Source organism: Zootoca vivipara, chromosome 1, assembly GCF_963506605.1.
Source record: "Zootoca vivipara chromosome 1, rZooViv1.1, whole genome shotgun sequence".
In the NCBI taxonomy this organism is placed as follows: domain Eukaryota; kingdom Metazoa; phylum Chordata; class Lepidosauria; order Squamata; family Lacertidae; genus Zootoca; species Zootoca vivipara.
This window is the reverse complement of record NC_083276.1, coordinates 134580377-134598967: the sequence shown is the minus strand read 5'-3', so window position 1 is coordinate 134598967 and position 18591 is coordinate 134580377. Positions and strand designations below refer to the sequence as shown.

Here is an 18591-nt window from a genome sequence, read left to right as displayed (position 1 = left end):
GCCTGAATTATTACGGCTCACCAAATACCTAGTTAGGAAGATGGGGCCAGCCTGCTGCAGCAAGGACTCCCACATACCCCGGCTGGTGTGGTCAGCTAAGAGACCAGGAGGTCCTGCCCGAGACGGGTCAGCCCTGCTCTTTAGGAGAACAAAACAGGACAACTTAAAATGGCTTATCTGGAGAAAACCAAGAATTTATTGACGGTGACACATCTTGACATCTCTTAAACAGACTCATTTTAATATCCTGATTATTAATTTCAACCATTATTTGGGTATTTATAATATTAGGGTTGTCACATACCATTTCATCTCTGTAAGAAAATTCCAGTGATCCTGAGGGCTTGTTATTTGGTTCCCTCTCTTCTCCCCCTTCCTCTATTTCTTCAGAAGAGATGTAGGGAACGGTTTCTGGCACCAGCTCACAAAGTGATAATTCCTTATTATCATTATCTTGACCATTTTCCCTGTAGGATTTCAACTGTGAGTGAAAAAAATCTTTCTCAGATCTCACAGTTTCCAGTTCTCCTGTCATTTTCTCAATCTGAGATTTGAGTTCTGCAGCAGCAGTTTGAAGTTCACTAATCTCCCTCTGATAAGTGGCCTCTTTGTCATGCAGTGTTTGTGCCAAGACATATCGTTCATTTTCAAGCACCACCACCTTTCCTTGTATGTTCTCTACTTCAACTATCAGCTCTATTTTCTGCTCTGACACTGCTTGGAACTGTTTTTCTGTCTCTGCAAGCTTTATTTCGCTGTCTTGCAGCTTATCTTTAAGTTCCTGAATGCGAGAAGCAGTCACAGTCATGTCACTTTCTTTTTGAGTCAAGCACATGTTGAGGAGCTTATGTTCTTCCTGTAATTCTTTATACTGTAGCTGTAAAGTGGTTAGCTCAGTGAAGTGCTGTCTAGAGGACTCTTGAACATTTTGCTCCAGGTTTTTTATCTCTGCTTTAAACTGACATTCTTTTTCTTCAAGCAGCTGTTGCCAGGTTTCTCTGTCTGCCAAAAGACTTTCTAGTTGTCCCAGAATCTGTTTCTGGCTGGAATTAAGTAACAGACAGCTGTCACCCTCATCTCTGCTCTCCAGATGATGTGGTGATCCTTTCTTCAATTTATTATGAAGGTTCTCCTCCTGCTCTACTAGAGCAACATTATTAAGACTGTCTGGGCTATAGCTAATTTCATGAAGAGTCAATTCATTTTGAAGCTTCTCAATTACTTTGTACAGCTGCTCTATTTCTTCTGTTTTATCCTTTAGCAATTGTTCCTTGTCATCATGAAGATGCTCTATAACAGACTTCAAGTCTTCAATTTCAAGTACCTGTGATGGAGATATAATAATTTCATAAAACTTTATCATTGATGATTCCATTTCCTTTTGAACCTACAGCCTATCTAAACTGAATAGGCCTGTGCCTGCCTACTTTTTTTTTTACAATACATAACTAGTATTGTACATAGTAAATGTCCATTCCAGACACTGAAAAGAATAAACTGTTAGAATCTATGGTGGCCACTGTATGCATGAAAAGAGAATTGGAAAGGTACAACAATTTTATGATAATTGCTGTACCTTTCCAATTCTCTTTTCATGCATACAGTGGCCACCGTAGATTCTAACAGTTTATTCTTGCATTGCATAGACAGATGAAAGAGGATATTAGGAGACATTTAATGAACAGGGAAACTAACCAAAGTCTTAATAAGGAAAGACACTTAAAAAAGGTTATATGTAATCACATGAGATTATTATGATGGCTGATCTTAAGAACCAAATGGTTTTGATTGGTAACAAATGAACAAGTTGATATGCTTGAGATCCAATACTACCCAGAGATAGCCATCTTTCTTGGGCACAGTAAAGAAGAATAAATGCCAGAACAGAGATCCCTGAGTGGAACTAGCTCTACTGCTTCAATGTCCTGGAACTGTTGGGTTGCTTGCTTCACACCAGCCTTCTTTACTGGATTCTTGAAAATGGGAGGCAGGAAACATATGTGAGGGGGAACCTCTGACAACTCAAGGTGAAGTGCATGAAAGACCATCCCATGGCAGGGTGGCAGCAGAATTGATTGCAGAAGGAAAGAAGCAGACTGCTGTTGCCCTTGTCCTCCACCTCATGAACAATTTCAGGAGGGACCTTGGACCAAAACTCTCTCTCCCCACCACCAGGCCTAGGAACCCAAAAGGACTGCGAAGGATGAAAGGAACTCTGTTTTGCTTTTTAATAGGCATACTTATTTTTGGCTTAGATTATACTAGGATAGGACGTCCTTCACAGCTTCATCACCAGATAGTTTCCCCCAACACAAAAGCCTCCCTGAACAGGGCTGCCTCCAGATGTCTTCTAAAAGTCTGGTAGTTGTTTTCCTCTCTGACATCTGTTGGGAGGGCGTTCCACAGGGCAAGCCCCACCACCCTCTCCCTAGTTCCCTGCAACTTGGCTTCTCGCAACGAGGGAACCACCAGAAGGCCCTCGATGCTGGACCTCAGTGTCTGGGCAGAATGATGGGGGTGGAGACTCTCCTTCAGGTATACTGGACCGAGGCCATTTAGGGCTTTAAATACTTTGAATTGTGCTCGGAAACATACTGGGAGCCAATGTAGATCTTTCAAGACCGGTGTTATGTGGTCTCGGCGGCCGCTCCCAGTCTAGCTGCCGCATTCTGGATTAGTTGTAGTTTCTGAGTCACATTCAAAGGTAGCCCCACGTAGAGCGCATTGCAGTAGTCCAAGAGGGAGATAACTAGAGCATGCACCACTCTGGCTAGACAGTCTGCAGGCAGGTAGGGTCTCAGCCTGCGTACCAGATGGAGCTGATAGACAGCTGCCCTGGACACAGAATTGACCTGCGCCTCCATGGACAGCTGTGAGTTCAAAATGACTCCCAGGCTGCGCACCTGGTCCTTCAGGGGCACAGTTACCCCATTCAGAACCAGGGAATCCTCTACACCTGCTCATCCCTCCTGTCCCCCACAAACAGTACTTCTGTCTAGTCAGGATTCAACCTCAATCTGTTAGCCGCCATCCATCCTCCAACTAAAGAGAGTGGCGAACAAAGGAACTGGCTACCAGGGATCTAGAAGAGAACTGAACTACATATAATACATCATCTGCCAATAAGGCTAGAGCCCAGGATACCCTGAGCATGGTCTTCGTCAGTCTGTTGGTATCTTGAGTATAAAAAGATTGGTTCAGTATAGGAATTCATTAGAGCCCCACATACTTTCCAGTTAATGGGAGAATAAACTACACATATATAAATAATGTGGGGATGGGTGAGGATCAGATGAATAGCCATTACAGTATGTATTACTGGAGAGCATAAAAATGCCAAGAATTTGAGAGGAATTTATATTCAACATAAAATGGCCCAAGGAGCCTGTTGCAACTATACAAGCATTTTCCAGCACCTGCAGTAATCGTATGGAACTCATAGCGTTGAACTGGGAATTCAATGCAACTAGCAAGTGCTATTGTCAGGGACTGGACTGAAGGGGAGGAGGAATGGTGGAGATCACCCCTCCCCCCGCTTCTCCTGATGCTCCCAGAGAAAAGAAAGGGAGTATTGAATTACAGAAGTGGTTTGAGGAAGGACACAGTGCAGAGACAGATGAACAGAAAAGTTGGGAGAAGAGAGGGGGGAGCCAGAGCCAGGGGAGCCAACTGACATGTTATCACTGGAGAGTATTTGACCCCCCCCCTTCTCCTAGAACTCTTCGCTCATTGAGGGTGCAAGAGCAATTAGCCCTTGCAGAGACAATTAGCCCTTGGCTGCCACCATAAGGGGAAGTGCTGTTGCTAGGAAGGGATGAGCTCAGTTGGAACAATGCCATTACAGTATGGGAGATTTCTTTGTCTCTCACCATGATGTTTGAATAAACTCATCACTAAGAACTCTTTGGTTTTTTCCTGCTTCGAGCTGCCGCCAGGGGAGGGATAGAATTTTCTGAGCCTGACACCTATCCTGCAGCTTTCATTCAAAAACACTGTAAGATTTCAAAGACCATAAAGGTTAAGGGGGGGGGGGAATCAGTAGAGGTAACTATTCATTTATAATCTACATTCTTAAAATAGGGTTTTGAACTTCTATTATAGTTTCAACCCAGAAACAGTCAATATGAGGATCAGGATTTTTAAAAACCAATTGGCCCTTTTATTATTCTCATTGCAACTTACATTTCTATTTTTTGATAAAAGTTCCTCTTGTGTTTTCAATTGTTCCATCAGTATATGATCCAAGCTGTCTTCCCTAGGCACTTTGTGCCTGATTTCATCCAATTTGGATTGCAGTGTAGAAATCTGAATTAAATTATCATACTGTTGCTGCTGTAATGCTTCTTTATCCTGTTAATATAAACACAAAAATCATATATGTTAAGTACAGTGGTACCTCGACTTACGAATGGGGGTAATGGCCGCCTGCTTACGAATGTCTCGACATCCGGGAAAAACCCGCGGTGGTTTTATTTAGGGATTTTCCGACTTGCAAATTTTTAGATAATGGTCAGGGGTCCCTTTACCTTTAAGTAATAGTACCTTCAGACTATTTTGATTGCTAACATGTGCCAAAGCCTATTATAAATCAATGGCGAGATTAGTTTTTTAATCATTTGAATTTACCACAGGCTGTCTTTGCTGTTCTGCAATCTCCATTTATATCACTGGCCCTGAAACAAAAAATGTTACTAATATTCCAATTCATCCATGGTTTCTTTGATGTTAAATCAAAGGAAGTCACGTTTCAGGACCTCTTCCTGTGCAAGCCTTTTCTTCTAGAAGCCAGAGTAAAGCTGCCGCCGCCTCTAAAACTATGAAGGACAGAGACAGTCTCCCTACAACCAGTAAAGCAGGGTAGGACTTCAGTGCACCCCTGCTATTTAGCAACATGTAGATACTAGGGGCTAAGCACCACTGTACAGGCACAGCTGTGGCTTTGAAAAGTCACTGTGGCAGAGATCAAAGCAAGGCCAGGGCTAGAAACTTTTGGCTGACCAAAATGTAAGGTGCTTTTAGCACTGCCCATCTGACAGGGTTACCCCAGCCACTCTGGGTGGCTTCCAACAAATATAAAAAAAACTCCCTATTGCAGTGGACCATCAGCTCAATTCTGCACAGATGGAGATATACAGCCTTCAGATAGGCCTTTCAGTGGCCATAGTAATAGGGAAATATTACACAGGCCCCCTTCTGCTTGTGTGACCTTTGGATACAACTTGCCCTTTTGGGGAGAAATAGGTCCCATGAAAGGAGAAAAAGATCAGAAATAGAAGAGGCAGCAAAAAGCACAGTAAGCCTTCAGAAGATCAAATAATCCTTTACAAGAAAATTAATAATGTTTAAGAAAATGAATCATCAGCTTCTAGAGGGAATTTTTTTTTACTTGTCAATCAATCACAGCAGGTAAAAACCACATTGTCGGGATGTAGCCAGGATCAATCCAGACTACCATACCTCTCTAGATCAGACACTGGTAGAAGAAGATAGCCTGTATGCAGGGGCAGTCTGAAAATTCAGCCCCAGGCTGCATTATCAGGCAATCGGTGAAGAGGCCAGCAGAGGCAGCAGCAAACCCAGCAGCGGGAACAGATGAAGATAAGACAGGACATTTTCACAATCTCCAAAGACAGCAAAGAAAGTTGAGAATGAGATTTAAGGTAGGGCAGAGGACCGTGAGTGGAGCAACCACACACAGCTGCCATAGCCTTAGCACCCAGTGCCATCTGAAAAGTTGACCCCCAGAGGTCCATGGTGACAATTCCTACCACCTCAGCACATCTCTTCCAGCAGCTAGATTTCACAAATGGCCACTAGGCTAAAGGAGGGAGGCCATATACAAGAGGGTAAATCACTGTGGGGAAAACAGGAAAGGGTTCAATCACACAACCTGTGAATGAGCAGCTAAAGGTTTAGAACTTGCACTGCAGGCTGAACCATCCCTCAGGTCTCAGCTATAGTCATGGTGCTGAGCCCAAGACATTACTCACCCTACTCCATCTTCTTAGCATTCTGGCAGCCAAGCGGCTAAGACAGCTTTCTTATGGGCACCTAAGAGCCAAGGGCAAGAGCCTGGCCTTCAAACTTCACTTGAACAGGATTAAACCAACTAAGCAGATCAGAGACCTGAGACTGCTCAGTCGGGAGGCAGAAAAAAAGACACAGAGAGGACATGGAAGGTGCATCCCAGTATAGCCAAATCTTTTAGAGAAAATATACTTCTGGTGCAGAATGCCCTAGTGCCGTTACGACTAAAGGCAAAGGTAAAGGTACCCCTGACTGTTAGGTCCAGTCGTGGACGAGTCTGGGGTTGCACGCTCATCTTGCTCTATAGGCCAAGGGAGCCGGCGTTTGTCTGCAGACAGCTTCCGGGTCATGTGGCCTGCATGACTAAGCTGCTTCTGGTGAACCAGAGCAGTGCACGGAAATGTCATTTACCTTTCCACCTATTTATCTACTTGCACTTGATGTGCTTTTGAAGTGCTAGGTGGGCAGGAGCAGAGACTGAGCAACGGGAGCTCACCCTGTCATGGGGATTCGAACTGACGACCTTCCGATCGACAAGCCCTAGGCTCTGTGGTTTAGACCAAACAATCTAAATAAAATATAAACAATCAACGTCCCCCCCTCAGCAGGCCGCAGTAAAATTATCAAATGTTGACTGGTCCGTGGCGATAAAAAGGTTGGGGAGCACTGGTTTAGACCACAGCACCACTCACGTCCCTTGTAGTCTTTATGACTACAGAATCCAAAATCATTAGAAACTCACAACACAAAAATGTCATCTATTACTCCTGAGTAATGCCTAAATTCTTCTTTCTGTTAAAGAGCGTAATTTATATAAATTTACTTGTTTTAGTTCCGCTTCCGTTTTTTTCATTTTTTGCAGCTCTTGCGTGAGTTTATTTACACTCTTTGCCTCTTCCCTGTTCATAAACTCCAGTTCTCTGACTCGTGATTCCAGCTTTTCTATTTCTTCTTTTTGAACAGCAAGGTTTTTCTGTAGCTGCTCTTTATCTAAGAAAAGCATATTATAATCCTCTGTTTTCTCTTTTATTTCATTGTGGAGACTCTCTACCTATAAGAATGGACAAACAAAAAGATTTCATATTGTTTGAAAAATAAGCGAGTTAATCTAATAGTTACTACACCCCTAACACATTTATGTAAGAAATCATTATAATTTACTTCAAAGCTCCTATCTGGACAGGGATAGCCTAACTTCTGTTGTCTATGCTCTCGTAACCTCTAGATTAGATTATTGCAATGTGTTATACATGAGGCTGCTTCTGAAGATGGTTCGGAAACTTCAGGTGGTGCAGAATTCAGCAGGCAGGTTGCTCAATTGGGCAAGATGGTTTGAGCATATCACACCAATCCTGGCCTGACTGCACTGGCTGTCAATTAGTTTCTGAGCCCAATTCAAAGTGCTGGTTTTGAACTATAAAGCCTTAAATTGCTCAGGACCGCAATACCACAAGAACCATCTATCCTCATATGAAGTGAGTTGGACCCTGCGATCCTCATCAGAGGCCTGTCTTTATGTGCCCCTTCCATGAGAAGTCCAGAGGGAAGCAACATGAGAACGGGCCTTTTCTGCGATGGCTGCATACTTGTAGAATGCCCTCCCCAAAGAGACTTGCTTGTTGCCTTCATTACATATATTTAGACGCAAGGCAAAAACATTCCTCTTCTTCCAGGCCTTTGGCTAATTAAACAACCTGTGGCTTTTTAAACCGGGTGTGTGTCCTTATTTTGGTTTGTCTCTATGGTATGTATTTTTGTGATTTAATATTGTAAACTCCCCTCTGATCCCCAGATGAAGGGTAGTACAGAAATTTAATAAATAATAATAAACTAAGAATTGCCCCAGCAACTCCTTGCCAATACTGAAAAACAGTATGATGAGCAAATAATATATGGACTAACCGTGTAAGTTAGTTTCCCTTGTTGCCCACCCCTCCGATGGACCCGGTTGCACACTTCAGTGGCTTTGAATCCTTGCCACACCAAGAACTTTGTATTTCCTGTGAAGATCTCCTTCCAAGAGAGCTATGGTGATAATTTGCTATACCACCACCATTCCTTCCCTTTAGATGGTCAAGTTAGCAAAATGTTCATTAGCAATCTGTGTGTCATTAGTAGCCTTTGGGGATTCAAAATCCATTATGTTGGGATTCCAGAAAGCTCTCTGTTACTGGGCTCTGCTGATGTCCAATATATTATGGCCTTGTGTCTAGTGGGGTGTGTGTGTGTGTGTGGGGGGAATATAGTGCGTTGATGCCATGAAGGCTCTTTCCTGCTATGTTTGGATTGGCTCAGTCCATGCATGACGGTGTGGATGCATTAAGCAGTGTTGCCATGGCTGCAGGGAAAGTGGCTTGGAGATTTATTATGGGATGTACACAGGATGTTGTCCAGGATACATTGACACAGTACATTGACACAAGCTAACTGCCAGCTTGGTGGGGTCTTAAGATTGTAATACTTTTTCTGGGTTGGGCTGGTCAATGTAATGTTGAAAAATAATCAGCGTTTTCAAAGTTGCCCTAGTTCAGTTGATCCATCCTTGAAGAATGTATGTTTTACCTACCTCATACACTATGGACTGCTCAGAAGTCTGGGATTTTCTTGTCACTTTTAACTGCATTTCAAGTTTATGAATTTCTTCCTGAAATTCATCACGTTCATGTTCCCGTTCCACAGCTTGTTTCTGTCAAGAAAATAAGAGTTGTGTTTCCAGATCTTAGAATTTACAAGAACTGTTTTAAGGCTACTGAGAATTTGAACTGAAAGATTTAGTGCTATTTTGTCCACAGATTGCAAAGAATGCATTGGTTTCTTACATCCATGAAATCTCGCTGGTTTTTAAGCTGTCTTTCAAGGGCTTGAATCTGTTGCCTCAGGTCAGTAACCTCTAATGACATGGCTGTTATCTTCTGATTTTTGTTTAGTTGTTCTTCAAGTTCCATCTCCAAGATTTTCATTTGAGAATTCAAGGTGGAACAGTCCTTTTCTACTTGACATTGCAGTTCTAATTTTTCTTTTGCTAGATGTTCGATTTCCTTGAGTAAAACTAGTACATAAAAAATAGCATTACCAAAGATATGAGTATCACACGTTATTTTAAAATTAAAAAGTAACACTGATCATTTATCATGATTGGAACTTATTGGCTGGGATCAGAATACATCTATGTGATGAGTTGTGTCTTGAAATTCATTCAAGTCAGAGAAATATGATTGATCTTACTCTCCTTGCTTTAGCACCCTCCTCAGTCCTGCCCATGGCAAGCTAGAACAAAAGTGCAGAAGAAGCCTTGGCCTGTAAGATGACCTTTGTCAGAAGAGAAGGGTGTCTCTGTCACTCAGAAGCTTTCAATAGCATTAACCATGGTACTGTATTCTTCTGAGAGGCTATCTGAATTGAAAAGGGGGCATTGCTTTGTGCTGACTCCAGTCCTACTTGGATGACCAGCATCAGAGGGTGGTGCTTATGGAGTTTTCTTCGGCCCGATGGGCCTTCTGTGCTTTGGTTTTATGCCCCATGTTGTTTAACACCTACATGAAACTGCTGAGTGGTCATCTGTAGTTTTGGTATGCATTGTCAGTAATATGCTTATGACGCACAGCTCTTTTTCTCCCTTGCATCTGCAGTTGTGACAGTGGGTGTACAAAACCAATGTCTGGCCTCACTAATGGACTGGATGAGAACTAATAAACTGAAGCTTAAACTAGATAAGAACATGGGTGGGTGGTTCCCTATATTGGATGGGTGGGACATGGCTTGTTCCAGGTAGAATTACACTCCCTCTGAAGAAGGTGTGCAGACTTGGGGTACGTTCTGGATCCATCAAGGTTCAATTGGCCTCAGTGGTGCGACCTGTTTTCCATCAGCTTCATTTGGTGACCTAGCTATACCCTTAACTTTGGTTGTCTATGCTCTGGAAACCACTGGAGTAGATTACTGCAATGTGTTATATGGGGGGCTGTCTTTGAAGATTCTTCAGAAACTACAGCTGGTGTATAATTCAGTAGCATAACTGAGTATCACATAATACTGATTCTGGCATGGCTGCAGTGGCTAACAATTAGTTTCTGGGCCCTGTTCAAAGTGTGGATTTTAACTCATAAACCTGTTTGCAGCTCAGGACCACAATACCGAGAACTGCCTCCCTCCACTTTGCATTCTTCATCTGAGGCCCCTCCAAGGGTAGCCACACAAAACTGCAGCTTCTCAGTGGTGGCTCTCCGTCAAGGGAATGCTTTTGCCAAGTAAGCACGCCCGGCACCAGGGGGAAAAAACATTCTTATTTACCCAGGCCTCTGAATCTTTTCTGCTTATCATATAGTTTGCCCTGTGTTTTAACCCAACAGAAATCTGTTACCTATTACATTTTTTTCTGTGCTTTTGGTTGTAAGCTGCTTTGAGGCAGAAGGTGAAAATAGGGTGTAAATTTCTTAAATAAATAATACCTACTTTTGCTTTACATACTTAAAAACTGCAATCCATTTTAAAATATTTTAAGTCAGTGGAAATTTTCTGCCTAGCAAAATTTTCAAACAATTTAGCAGTTCAGGATTTTTGCGTGTTTAATATTTTAACATATCCGTCAATTCCTTACCATCTTCTCTCTCCCCTACATTGGCAGCCAATGCTTTCTTTTGACTTATTAGCAGCTTCTGCTCCTCAAGAGATCTTGCATGTTCCTGAGTTAACTCTTGGAGCTTTGCTTTTAAGTTCTCCAACTCTGAAACAAGATGGCATTCAGACTCCTCTTTCAGTTTCAAGGCTTCTTCCAAGGCATGTCTTTCTGTTGAATAGCCTTCAATGAGGCCTGAAATCCAAACATTGTATGAAAGCATAATGATCAGGCACTGAAGGTAGGAGTACCTAAGTATAACTATACTGACATTGCAAAGAGTATATAAATATACCAAAATAGATTAACAGTTACACATCTATTTTCATTGAAAACTTACTATGAAAAGAATAAGATGTTAAAGAACAGAGAAAATAAACCCTATGTTCCCCAAACACAGCCTGTTCCTGACATATTTTGTTTATATTAAGCTAACTCTGTATAAGAACAGAGCTTGGCTACTGCTCAGGGTTTGTTTGGGAGAAATGAAGAATCACCTTTGGACACAATAAGCCACACTCTGGCTTGTGTTGTCTGTGTAGTGGCAGTAGCAGGAGTGCGGGAGGAGTGTCAAGGAACTTTTGAACAGCATCAACCAACATGCTGCTAATTCACATTAAACCACAGTTTGTTTTAAGCAATGGTTATATGTGACATGCGAACCTGGCCAAATTTATGTAAATAGCTCTTCAGGTATGCCAAATTAGTATGTAATATTTTTTTATTGGCTTTGTCCCCACTCCCCCAAACTCTAAATAATGTAAGCAAAATATATGTTACTTAAGTTGCCATGACTTATAGATTTACAGATACTCCAATAAAAATAATGTCCAAGTAAAGTGTCACAGAGCTAGCTGGCAGTAAATTGCACCATTCAAAGTTGGAGCTAACTCTTTATTAGCAAAATAAAAAAATTCCTTCAGTAGCACCTTAAAGACCAACTAAGTGGTCTTAGCAAAACCATGATCTTCACAAACTTCACTGAGTGTCAGACCCAATAAGCACAGTGGCTCATCCCCATAAGTCTTACCCCATAAATCAGTTGCTGAGACCAAAAGTCCCTGCCTCCCCACCGCTGTCCAAATTCCCTCCTCTCCAGGGCTTTCCCCAAGCAATCAAAGGCTGTGCCTGCATGCAGCCAACCTCTCCTCCACCCATTGCATGCCTCTTCTGGTTCTGGGAGGTAGGGGAGGGAAGTTTGTTGTAGCAGCAGAGGGAGACATGTGTGACTCTTCGCCAGCCTGACATCTCTGCCTCTTGGCCTCCCTCCTCCCACTCTCCTGCTTCCGTTTCCACCTCTGATTCTGGACTTTTCTCCGCCACCGATTCTCTCAGCTCACTGAGCCCTATTGCCTCTTCAGCTTCCAGCACCTCCCCCCCCCCCCCGTCTTCACCCTCTTAACCACACATTTTTGTCCTTCCCTCTGTGAGGGAGCCTTCCCTGACATGCTGAAAGAGGCAGTTATTAAACCTCTTCTTAAAAAAAAATCTTTAGACCGGCCCATATGGCCAACTATCGCCCAGTCTAAAATCTTCCACTCCTGGGCAAGGTGACTGAGCAGGTGGTTGCTGAACAACTCAAAGCACGCCTGGAGGATACAGACCAATTGGATCCCTTCCAATTGGGATTCAGGCTTCATCGTGGGACTGAAATTGCCTTGGTTGCACGGGTCAATGATCTCTGGCAGGCTAGGGACAAAAGTGAAATCTGTTCTGCTGGATCTCTCAGTGGCCGTTGATACCATTGACCATGAGATTACTCACTCAGGTAGACCTGCCAGGTGCTGTGCAAGATAAGCAACACCAGGCGGTTCCTATGCAGCTTGCCACCGCTGCGCTGGCCCCACACACTGTACATCTTGCCCACCAAGATGCTGACTATGTGCTGCGCCTCCAGCTTGCAATCCATACCCGACGGGATGTCCTTGTAACGGCGCGCAGGGCCAGGAGGGGCGGCGCTGTGAGCCGCCTGCTGTCCAAAGCGAACGCAAGAGGGGAGTGGGCCCATACATGCATAGTGCTCCACTCATCTCCATCGAAGAGGCAGCCCGGCAAGCCTCAACGCCAGCTGCTCTCCATCCCACCTCCGATTTGTAAGGTCATGAATATAAGCCGCACTTTAACTTTTCATAGCTGGAATTTCGAAAAAAAAGTGTGGCTTCTATTTGGGTAAATGCAACCTATTACATGTTTTCTAGAAAACAAGTAAAAGGTAAAGGGACCCCTGACCATTAGGTCCAGTCGTGGAAGACTCTGGGGTTGCGGTGCTCATCTCGCGTTATTGGCCGAGGGAGCTGGCGTTTGTCCGCAGACAGTTTCCGGGTCATGTGGCCAGCATGACTGAGCCGCTTATGGCGAATCAGAGCAGTGCATGGAAACACCATTTACCTTCCTGCCGGAGCGATACCTATTTACTTACACTTTGACGTGCTTTCAAACTGCTAGGTTGGCAGGAGCAGGGACGTCGCAGGGATTCAAACCGCCTACCTTCTGATCGGCAAGCCCTAGGCTCTGTGGTTTAACCCACAGCGCCACCTGTAACCCCAGTCAAGTATGCATAGGATTGCAGTCTGTGTGCATTTTTTGTTCTATATGTGACAGTCTTTCAGATAAGATGGTGGACAGAAAGACAGTAGCAGAAACCGAACTGTTAACAGATATAGCCTCAACGGAAACTATCATTATGGCAACTGGAAAAAGGGTGCCATGATAACTAGGGTGTCACTGTGTCTATATGTAGACTTTTGTTTCACCATGCAATTGTGGTCATGCTCACAGGCTGAACAGGCTGCTCAGGCGTAGGAGAAAATTACCCATGCAGACCACACTTTAGAACTGCATTAGATCCCCGCAAAGTTTTAGCACCACACAAGAAATTTCATTTTTTCTTTCCATACCTCTTGCTTTGTGAAGTTCCAGTACCAGATTATTCTTTGCCTCACTTTCTTCATTAAGACAGTCCATTAGCTTGTGGCGTTCGTGAACCACCTGACATGCTTCCCAGTTCCTACGCTTTAATTCCTCTTCATAGTGAATATGAGTTTTATGAGTTTCCTCCAGCTTCAAAGAATGAAATGTTTAAGACACTAAATAAAAGGCTAGGCTGTATTTCTAATATTTTAGACTTCTTAAATGATTATTTATTTTAGGCTTTGCTAACTAAGTAACATACAACAAATCACTGTTTGTATTAAGAAGCTACCTTATCCTTATGCTACCAAAATCCTCTGACATAACTTTTGAATCACTATTCCGAACAGTAGTGATTTCCCCCTTCACAGACATTTCCCCCTTCACACAATCTTAAATCTCTGACATGTCTACTTATGCAGTTTAATGAAACCACTCTTGTTAAGGGTGCTGACCTCACAGAGCTACAGTTCCCAGCACCCATAAACTAAATTTCCCGGGATTATCCATGACTGCTAAAGTGGTGCAATAGTGCTATGGTGCGGATGCGACCTTGCACACATTCATCTCTCCATACGGCTGTGTCCCTCTTCCCTGTTCCCTGTTAACCACAGCGCCACCTGGGTCCCAACCGAGGTATGACTGTATATTAGAAGATACAGATCCTCAGTAATGCTCAACATCACACTATTAATATACAGTATATGGTTACACTTCAAAATTAAGTAAACATTAATATAAGTTTACCTGTTTAGTTGATTCAGCAACCAGCTCTAGAAGCTTTTCCACAGCAATGTGCAAACAATGACAAATTTTATGAATCCATTCTTCATTTTCGAACACCAGGTTTGGGTTTTCAAAAATACTTTCACATAAATGCTCACTCAGTTCAGATACTTCATCAGGCAACGAAGAATCAAAGCTGTGTTCTGGCAGAGTTTGATCAAGAATTCAAGAAATTAAAATGTCACAGATTTAAAAACAAAAACAGAGACAACAAAATAACTTGTTATACCAGTGTGATTCCCAAAGTGGGCAGTACTGCCCTCTGGGGAAAGGTAGTGTTACCTATGGGGGTGCTAAGAGTCAAGCAGGCGGGCTCTGGAGGTGAGCCCCTCTGAATGCACTGATCACTTATGTATGATTGACCAGGCTAGAGCCCAGAGCAAAGCACATTCCTTGCTGTGTATTTAAATTTCAGATTGGATGATAAATCCATTTTCAGATATAGTCGTACCTTGGTTGACTAGCAGTTGAATGTTTTGGCTCCTGAACACTGCAAACCTGGAAGTGAGTGTTCTGGTTTGCAAATGTTCTTTTGGAAGCTGAACGTCCAGCGGAAGCTCCTGCAACCAATCGGAAGCCCCGCCTTGGAAGTCAAACGTTTTGGAAGTTGAATGGACTTCCGGAATGGATTCTGTTCAGCTTCCAAGGTACGACTGTACTGTGGAACAGAGGTAGTGAAGAAAAAACTAATTTGAGCTGAAGCAAATGTTTAAGAAATTTTACAGTGAGATTTGGTTACAGAAGGAAATTTCTGGTCACTCTCCTACACAATCAGCAGGTTGTTAAGAAGCTCCTTGTTGAATTTCTAACATCACATTTAGTGGAAGGCCGTTTTAGTTCGGTCATCCTACTTCTGTTTAAGCAAATAAATCTACTCCAGATTACTAAACATGGTGATATAAGACTTCTGTTAAGAGACTTTAAACCTGACATTGAGGAAGTGGTATCACTTGATCAATCCCATCCATTGCATTAAAAACAATGTGGTATCTCAGACTTTGGAAAACTGGTTTCACAGGATCAAGTTCATCAATTTCATCAATTTTGTTGAATTAATTAAACTAAATCACTTTAACAATAGTTTGAATAAATTGATACTCTTGATTTTTTGTGTTATTATCTTCCTTAACTGGATGTGCAAATTGCTATTCTGAATGTTTTTTACAGAGTAGGGTGGGGGCACTGGGATCAGTTTAGGGCAGGTATCCCCAAACTTCGGCCCTCCAGATGTTTTGGACTACAATTCCCATCATCCCTGACCACTAGTCCTGTTAGCCAGGGATCATGGGAGTTGTAGGCAAAAACATCTGGAGGGCCGCAGTTTGGGGATGCCTGGTTTAGGGAACCGGGGGGGGGGGGGTTGGCCCAAAAAATTGTTTGGGAACCACTGTTTAGTGGGAACCACTAAACAATAATCTGTATAGTAGAATTATGTAATTGTACTTTGTTATGTTTTTTAATATTCTGTTGGAAGTCACCCAGAGTGGCTGCGGCAACCCAGACAGGTGGGCATGGTATAAATATTAAATTATTATTAGTAGTATTTATTAACAGGTAAGGGACCCAGGTGGCGCTGTGGTTAAACCACTGAGCCTAGGGCTTGCTGATCAGAAGGTCGGTGGTTCGAATCCCTGTGACGGGGTGAGCTCCTGTTGCTTGGTCCCAGCTCCTGCCAACCTAGCAGTTCGAAAGCACGTCAAAAATGCAAGTAGATAAATAGGAACTGCTACAGCAGGAAGGTAAACAGCGTTTCCATGTGCTGCTCTGGTTTGCCAGAAGCGGCTTTGTCATGCTGGCCACATGACCTGGAAGCTATACGCCGGCTCCCTCGGCCAATAATGCGAGATGAGCGCGCAACCCCAGAGTCGTTCATGACTATTAACAGGTAGTGCTAAGTATAAAGAATGTTTCTTCATTTCTTCCTATTTGAACATTTAACCCCCCCCCCAATTAAAATTCAAATATTTTTTGCTCCATAAGACACACTTCTGTCCTCCTAAAAGAAGTAAGAGGAAATGTCTATGCGTCTTATGGAGCGAATGCATGGTCCCTGGGCCGAATTTGCCAGGGGCGAAAAGCAGATCGTGTTGTGTTTTTTTAAGAATGAGCTAAAGGCTAACAAGAGGGAAAGATGGTGTTGAAAGGAACCCGCTCAGCAGCTGACTGCAAGAGATCGGGGTGGGAGATCAGAGACGCTAGCTCCCTTCCTGGCCTGCCCCCTTGCCCAGGCCTCCATTGTTGTGTTTCCCCAGCAACATGTGACTGGCTGGTTAGATTATCTGTCTGGAAACTGTAGAAATGGCTCCCTTTTCTTTCCTAAAGAAGCTGCAGAACTGTGAGTTGAACCCCATAAAAACAGGATTTTTTTCCCTTTGCAAGGTAAGCTCAACAACTTTGAGCTGATCCTCAAAAAAATGGAGCTTTTCCCCTTTGCAAAAGAAGCTGCACAACTTTAAGCTGATCCTGAAAAAAATGGAGCTTTCTCCCTTTGCAAAAAAGCTGCACAACTGTGAGCTGATCCACCCAAAAAGGGGGCTTTTCCCATTTGCAAAAGAGGCTGCACAACTTTGAGCTGATGTTCAAAAAAATGGGGCTTTCCCCCTTTCCTCCTCTAAAAATCAGGTGCGTATTTTGGTCAGGTGCGTCTTATGGAGCGAAAAATATGGTAGCTTGAAACCTCCAGCTTATTAATCAGTTTCTATATATGGTGAAGGAGGAACAAAGGAGAGTAAAAAGAGTAAAAGTCAGCCCAAGGTCTGATCCCCATCATAACCTGAGTAGAACCCAGACAAGTAACATCTGAACAGGGTCTCGGAAATACTTAAAGATGGAAAAGAGGAATAGATATTGGAAAGACTTATGGCATGATACATCCAAAGTCAAGCACTTTCAACAGTAGAGATTAAACACATGAGGAAAGTTATTTGAAGACAATGTATTTGAAACCCATGGTAGTTTTAGTTTTTCTCTGCGCACAATTACCTCTACTGCTTTTCTCTATGCCCCATTTCTCCACAGCTTTACGATTTTGTGCAAGTACTATTTCTCCAATGATACTCCGACTCTCTCCTGAATCTCCAGATGCTAGGCTCTCATCAAGACGAAGACCAATCTTCTTGTAGATGAGGTCTTCAGTATCTTTTGTAGCCTTCACCATTTTCAGAAGCAATTTCAAAGCATGCTGATAAGACTCTTGCAACTTTTTCCTAGAATAAAACATATATAATTGAGCTGTTCTGTCTCTGTTCTGCCAAAGATTTCCCTCTGTATGATCACTAGCACATCTCCTTCAATACTGAACAAAATCTACCCTCCCAATGATCTGCCTTCTGCACTTTCTAGGCAGTCATTGATCCAATGTCTGCATAGACATTGCTGTTTTCTCAGCAGCTTTGCTGCCACCTTGCCTGCTCTCTGGACTCTTGACCCATTCTCCCTATGAACTTTTCACTCTCATCCTCAGCCTGCCACACTCCTTCCATTGGCTATCTTCCTTCATACACTAATGCACCTAAGCAATGTTCAAAATTCCCCAAGTGCATTTAGTGTTTGGGAACCATCCAATCACGATCAAGCCAATATTTATTGTCACTTGGTTGGTGCCTGTCAGGGGGACTCCCTACAGGGAGCCTTCCCCAGTCATCCTGACCAGCACTTCGCCCAGAGACAGCACTAGCAGCGGGTCAGGAGAAGGGAATGAGGAATTGAGCGGTTTGGAGAGAGGGCTCAGTGAGGTGTCTGAGCCCTGGCAACGCTATGGAGAACAGGGAGTGCAGGAAGGGCTAAGAGACGTGTCAGAGCCCTGGCACTGCTCTGGTCGAGGGTCAGTGGATGAGGGACCGCCCCAGCCAGCAAGAGGGGAAACCTCTCCTTCCGGCGCCCGAATTGAGGCGCGCGCCCACACGTAGGGCGAAGGGGCGGCATTTTGGGGTGCCCAGGCTTTTATGCTGGCCGAAAAGCAGGTGGCAGCCACTGCCGGGTTCTGAATCGGACTAGGCGGTCATGTTTTCTGTTATCTCTGCACTGTAAATAGTATGCACAATAAAACTCTGAAAGACAGTGCGGACTGGAGCGTCTTTACTCGAGAGTAGCCGCAACAATCCCCTGACAGTGCCTAACTTCTCCAGCTGATCTGTGAGAAGCAGAGAAACTTCTTTCTTTCCCAGCAAGGGCTGAGGTATAGTTCAGCACCAGATGAAAAATGAATGTAAGATTTTAGCTGGAGTTATTTGTACTCAGGGTGGGAAACAGAA

At 43.4% G+C, this 18591-nt stretch overlaps 1 protein-coding gene across 4 annotated transcripts in view; it reads right to left on the bottom strand.

Moving 5' to 3' along the window:
* The window catches only part of PCNT (pericentrin), an 87623-nt gene that overhangs the window by 30095 nt on the left and 38937 nt on the right, over positions 1–18591 (bottom strand). For all 4 annotated transcript variants that reach the window (XM_060282515.1, XM_035139836.2, XM_035139842.2 and 1 more), the window contains 9 exons: positions 17321–17544; positions 14300–14481; positions 13540–13702; positions 10625–10837; positions 8847–9076; positions 8594–8713; positions 6851–7078; positions 4183–4350; positions 305–1324 (listed from right to left, as the gene is read on the bottom strand). In XM_060282515.1, the coding sequence (XP_060138498.1) occupies positions 305–1324; positions 4183–4350; positions 6851–7078; positions 8594–8713; positions 8847–9076; positions 10625–10837; positions 13540–13702; positions 14300–14481; positions 17321–17544 (2548 nt within the window). The remainder of the gene's footprint in view (positions 1–304; positions 1325–4182; positions 4351–6850; positions 7079–8593; positions 8714–8846; positions 9077–10624; positions 10838–13539; positions 13703–14299; positions 14482–17320; positions 17545–18591) is intronic.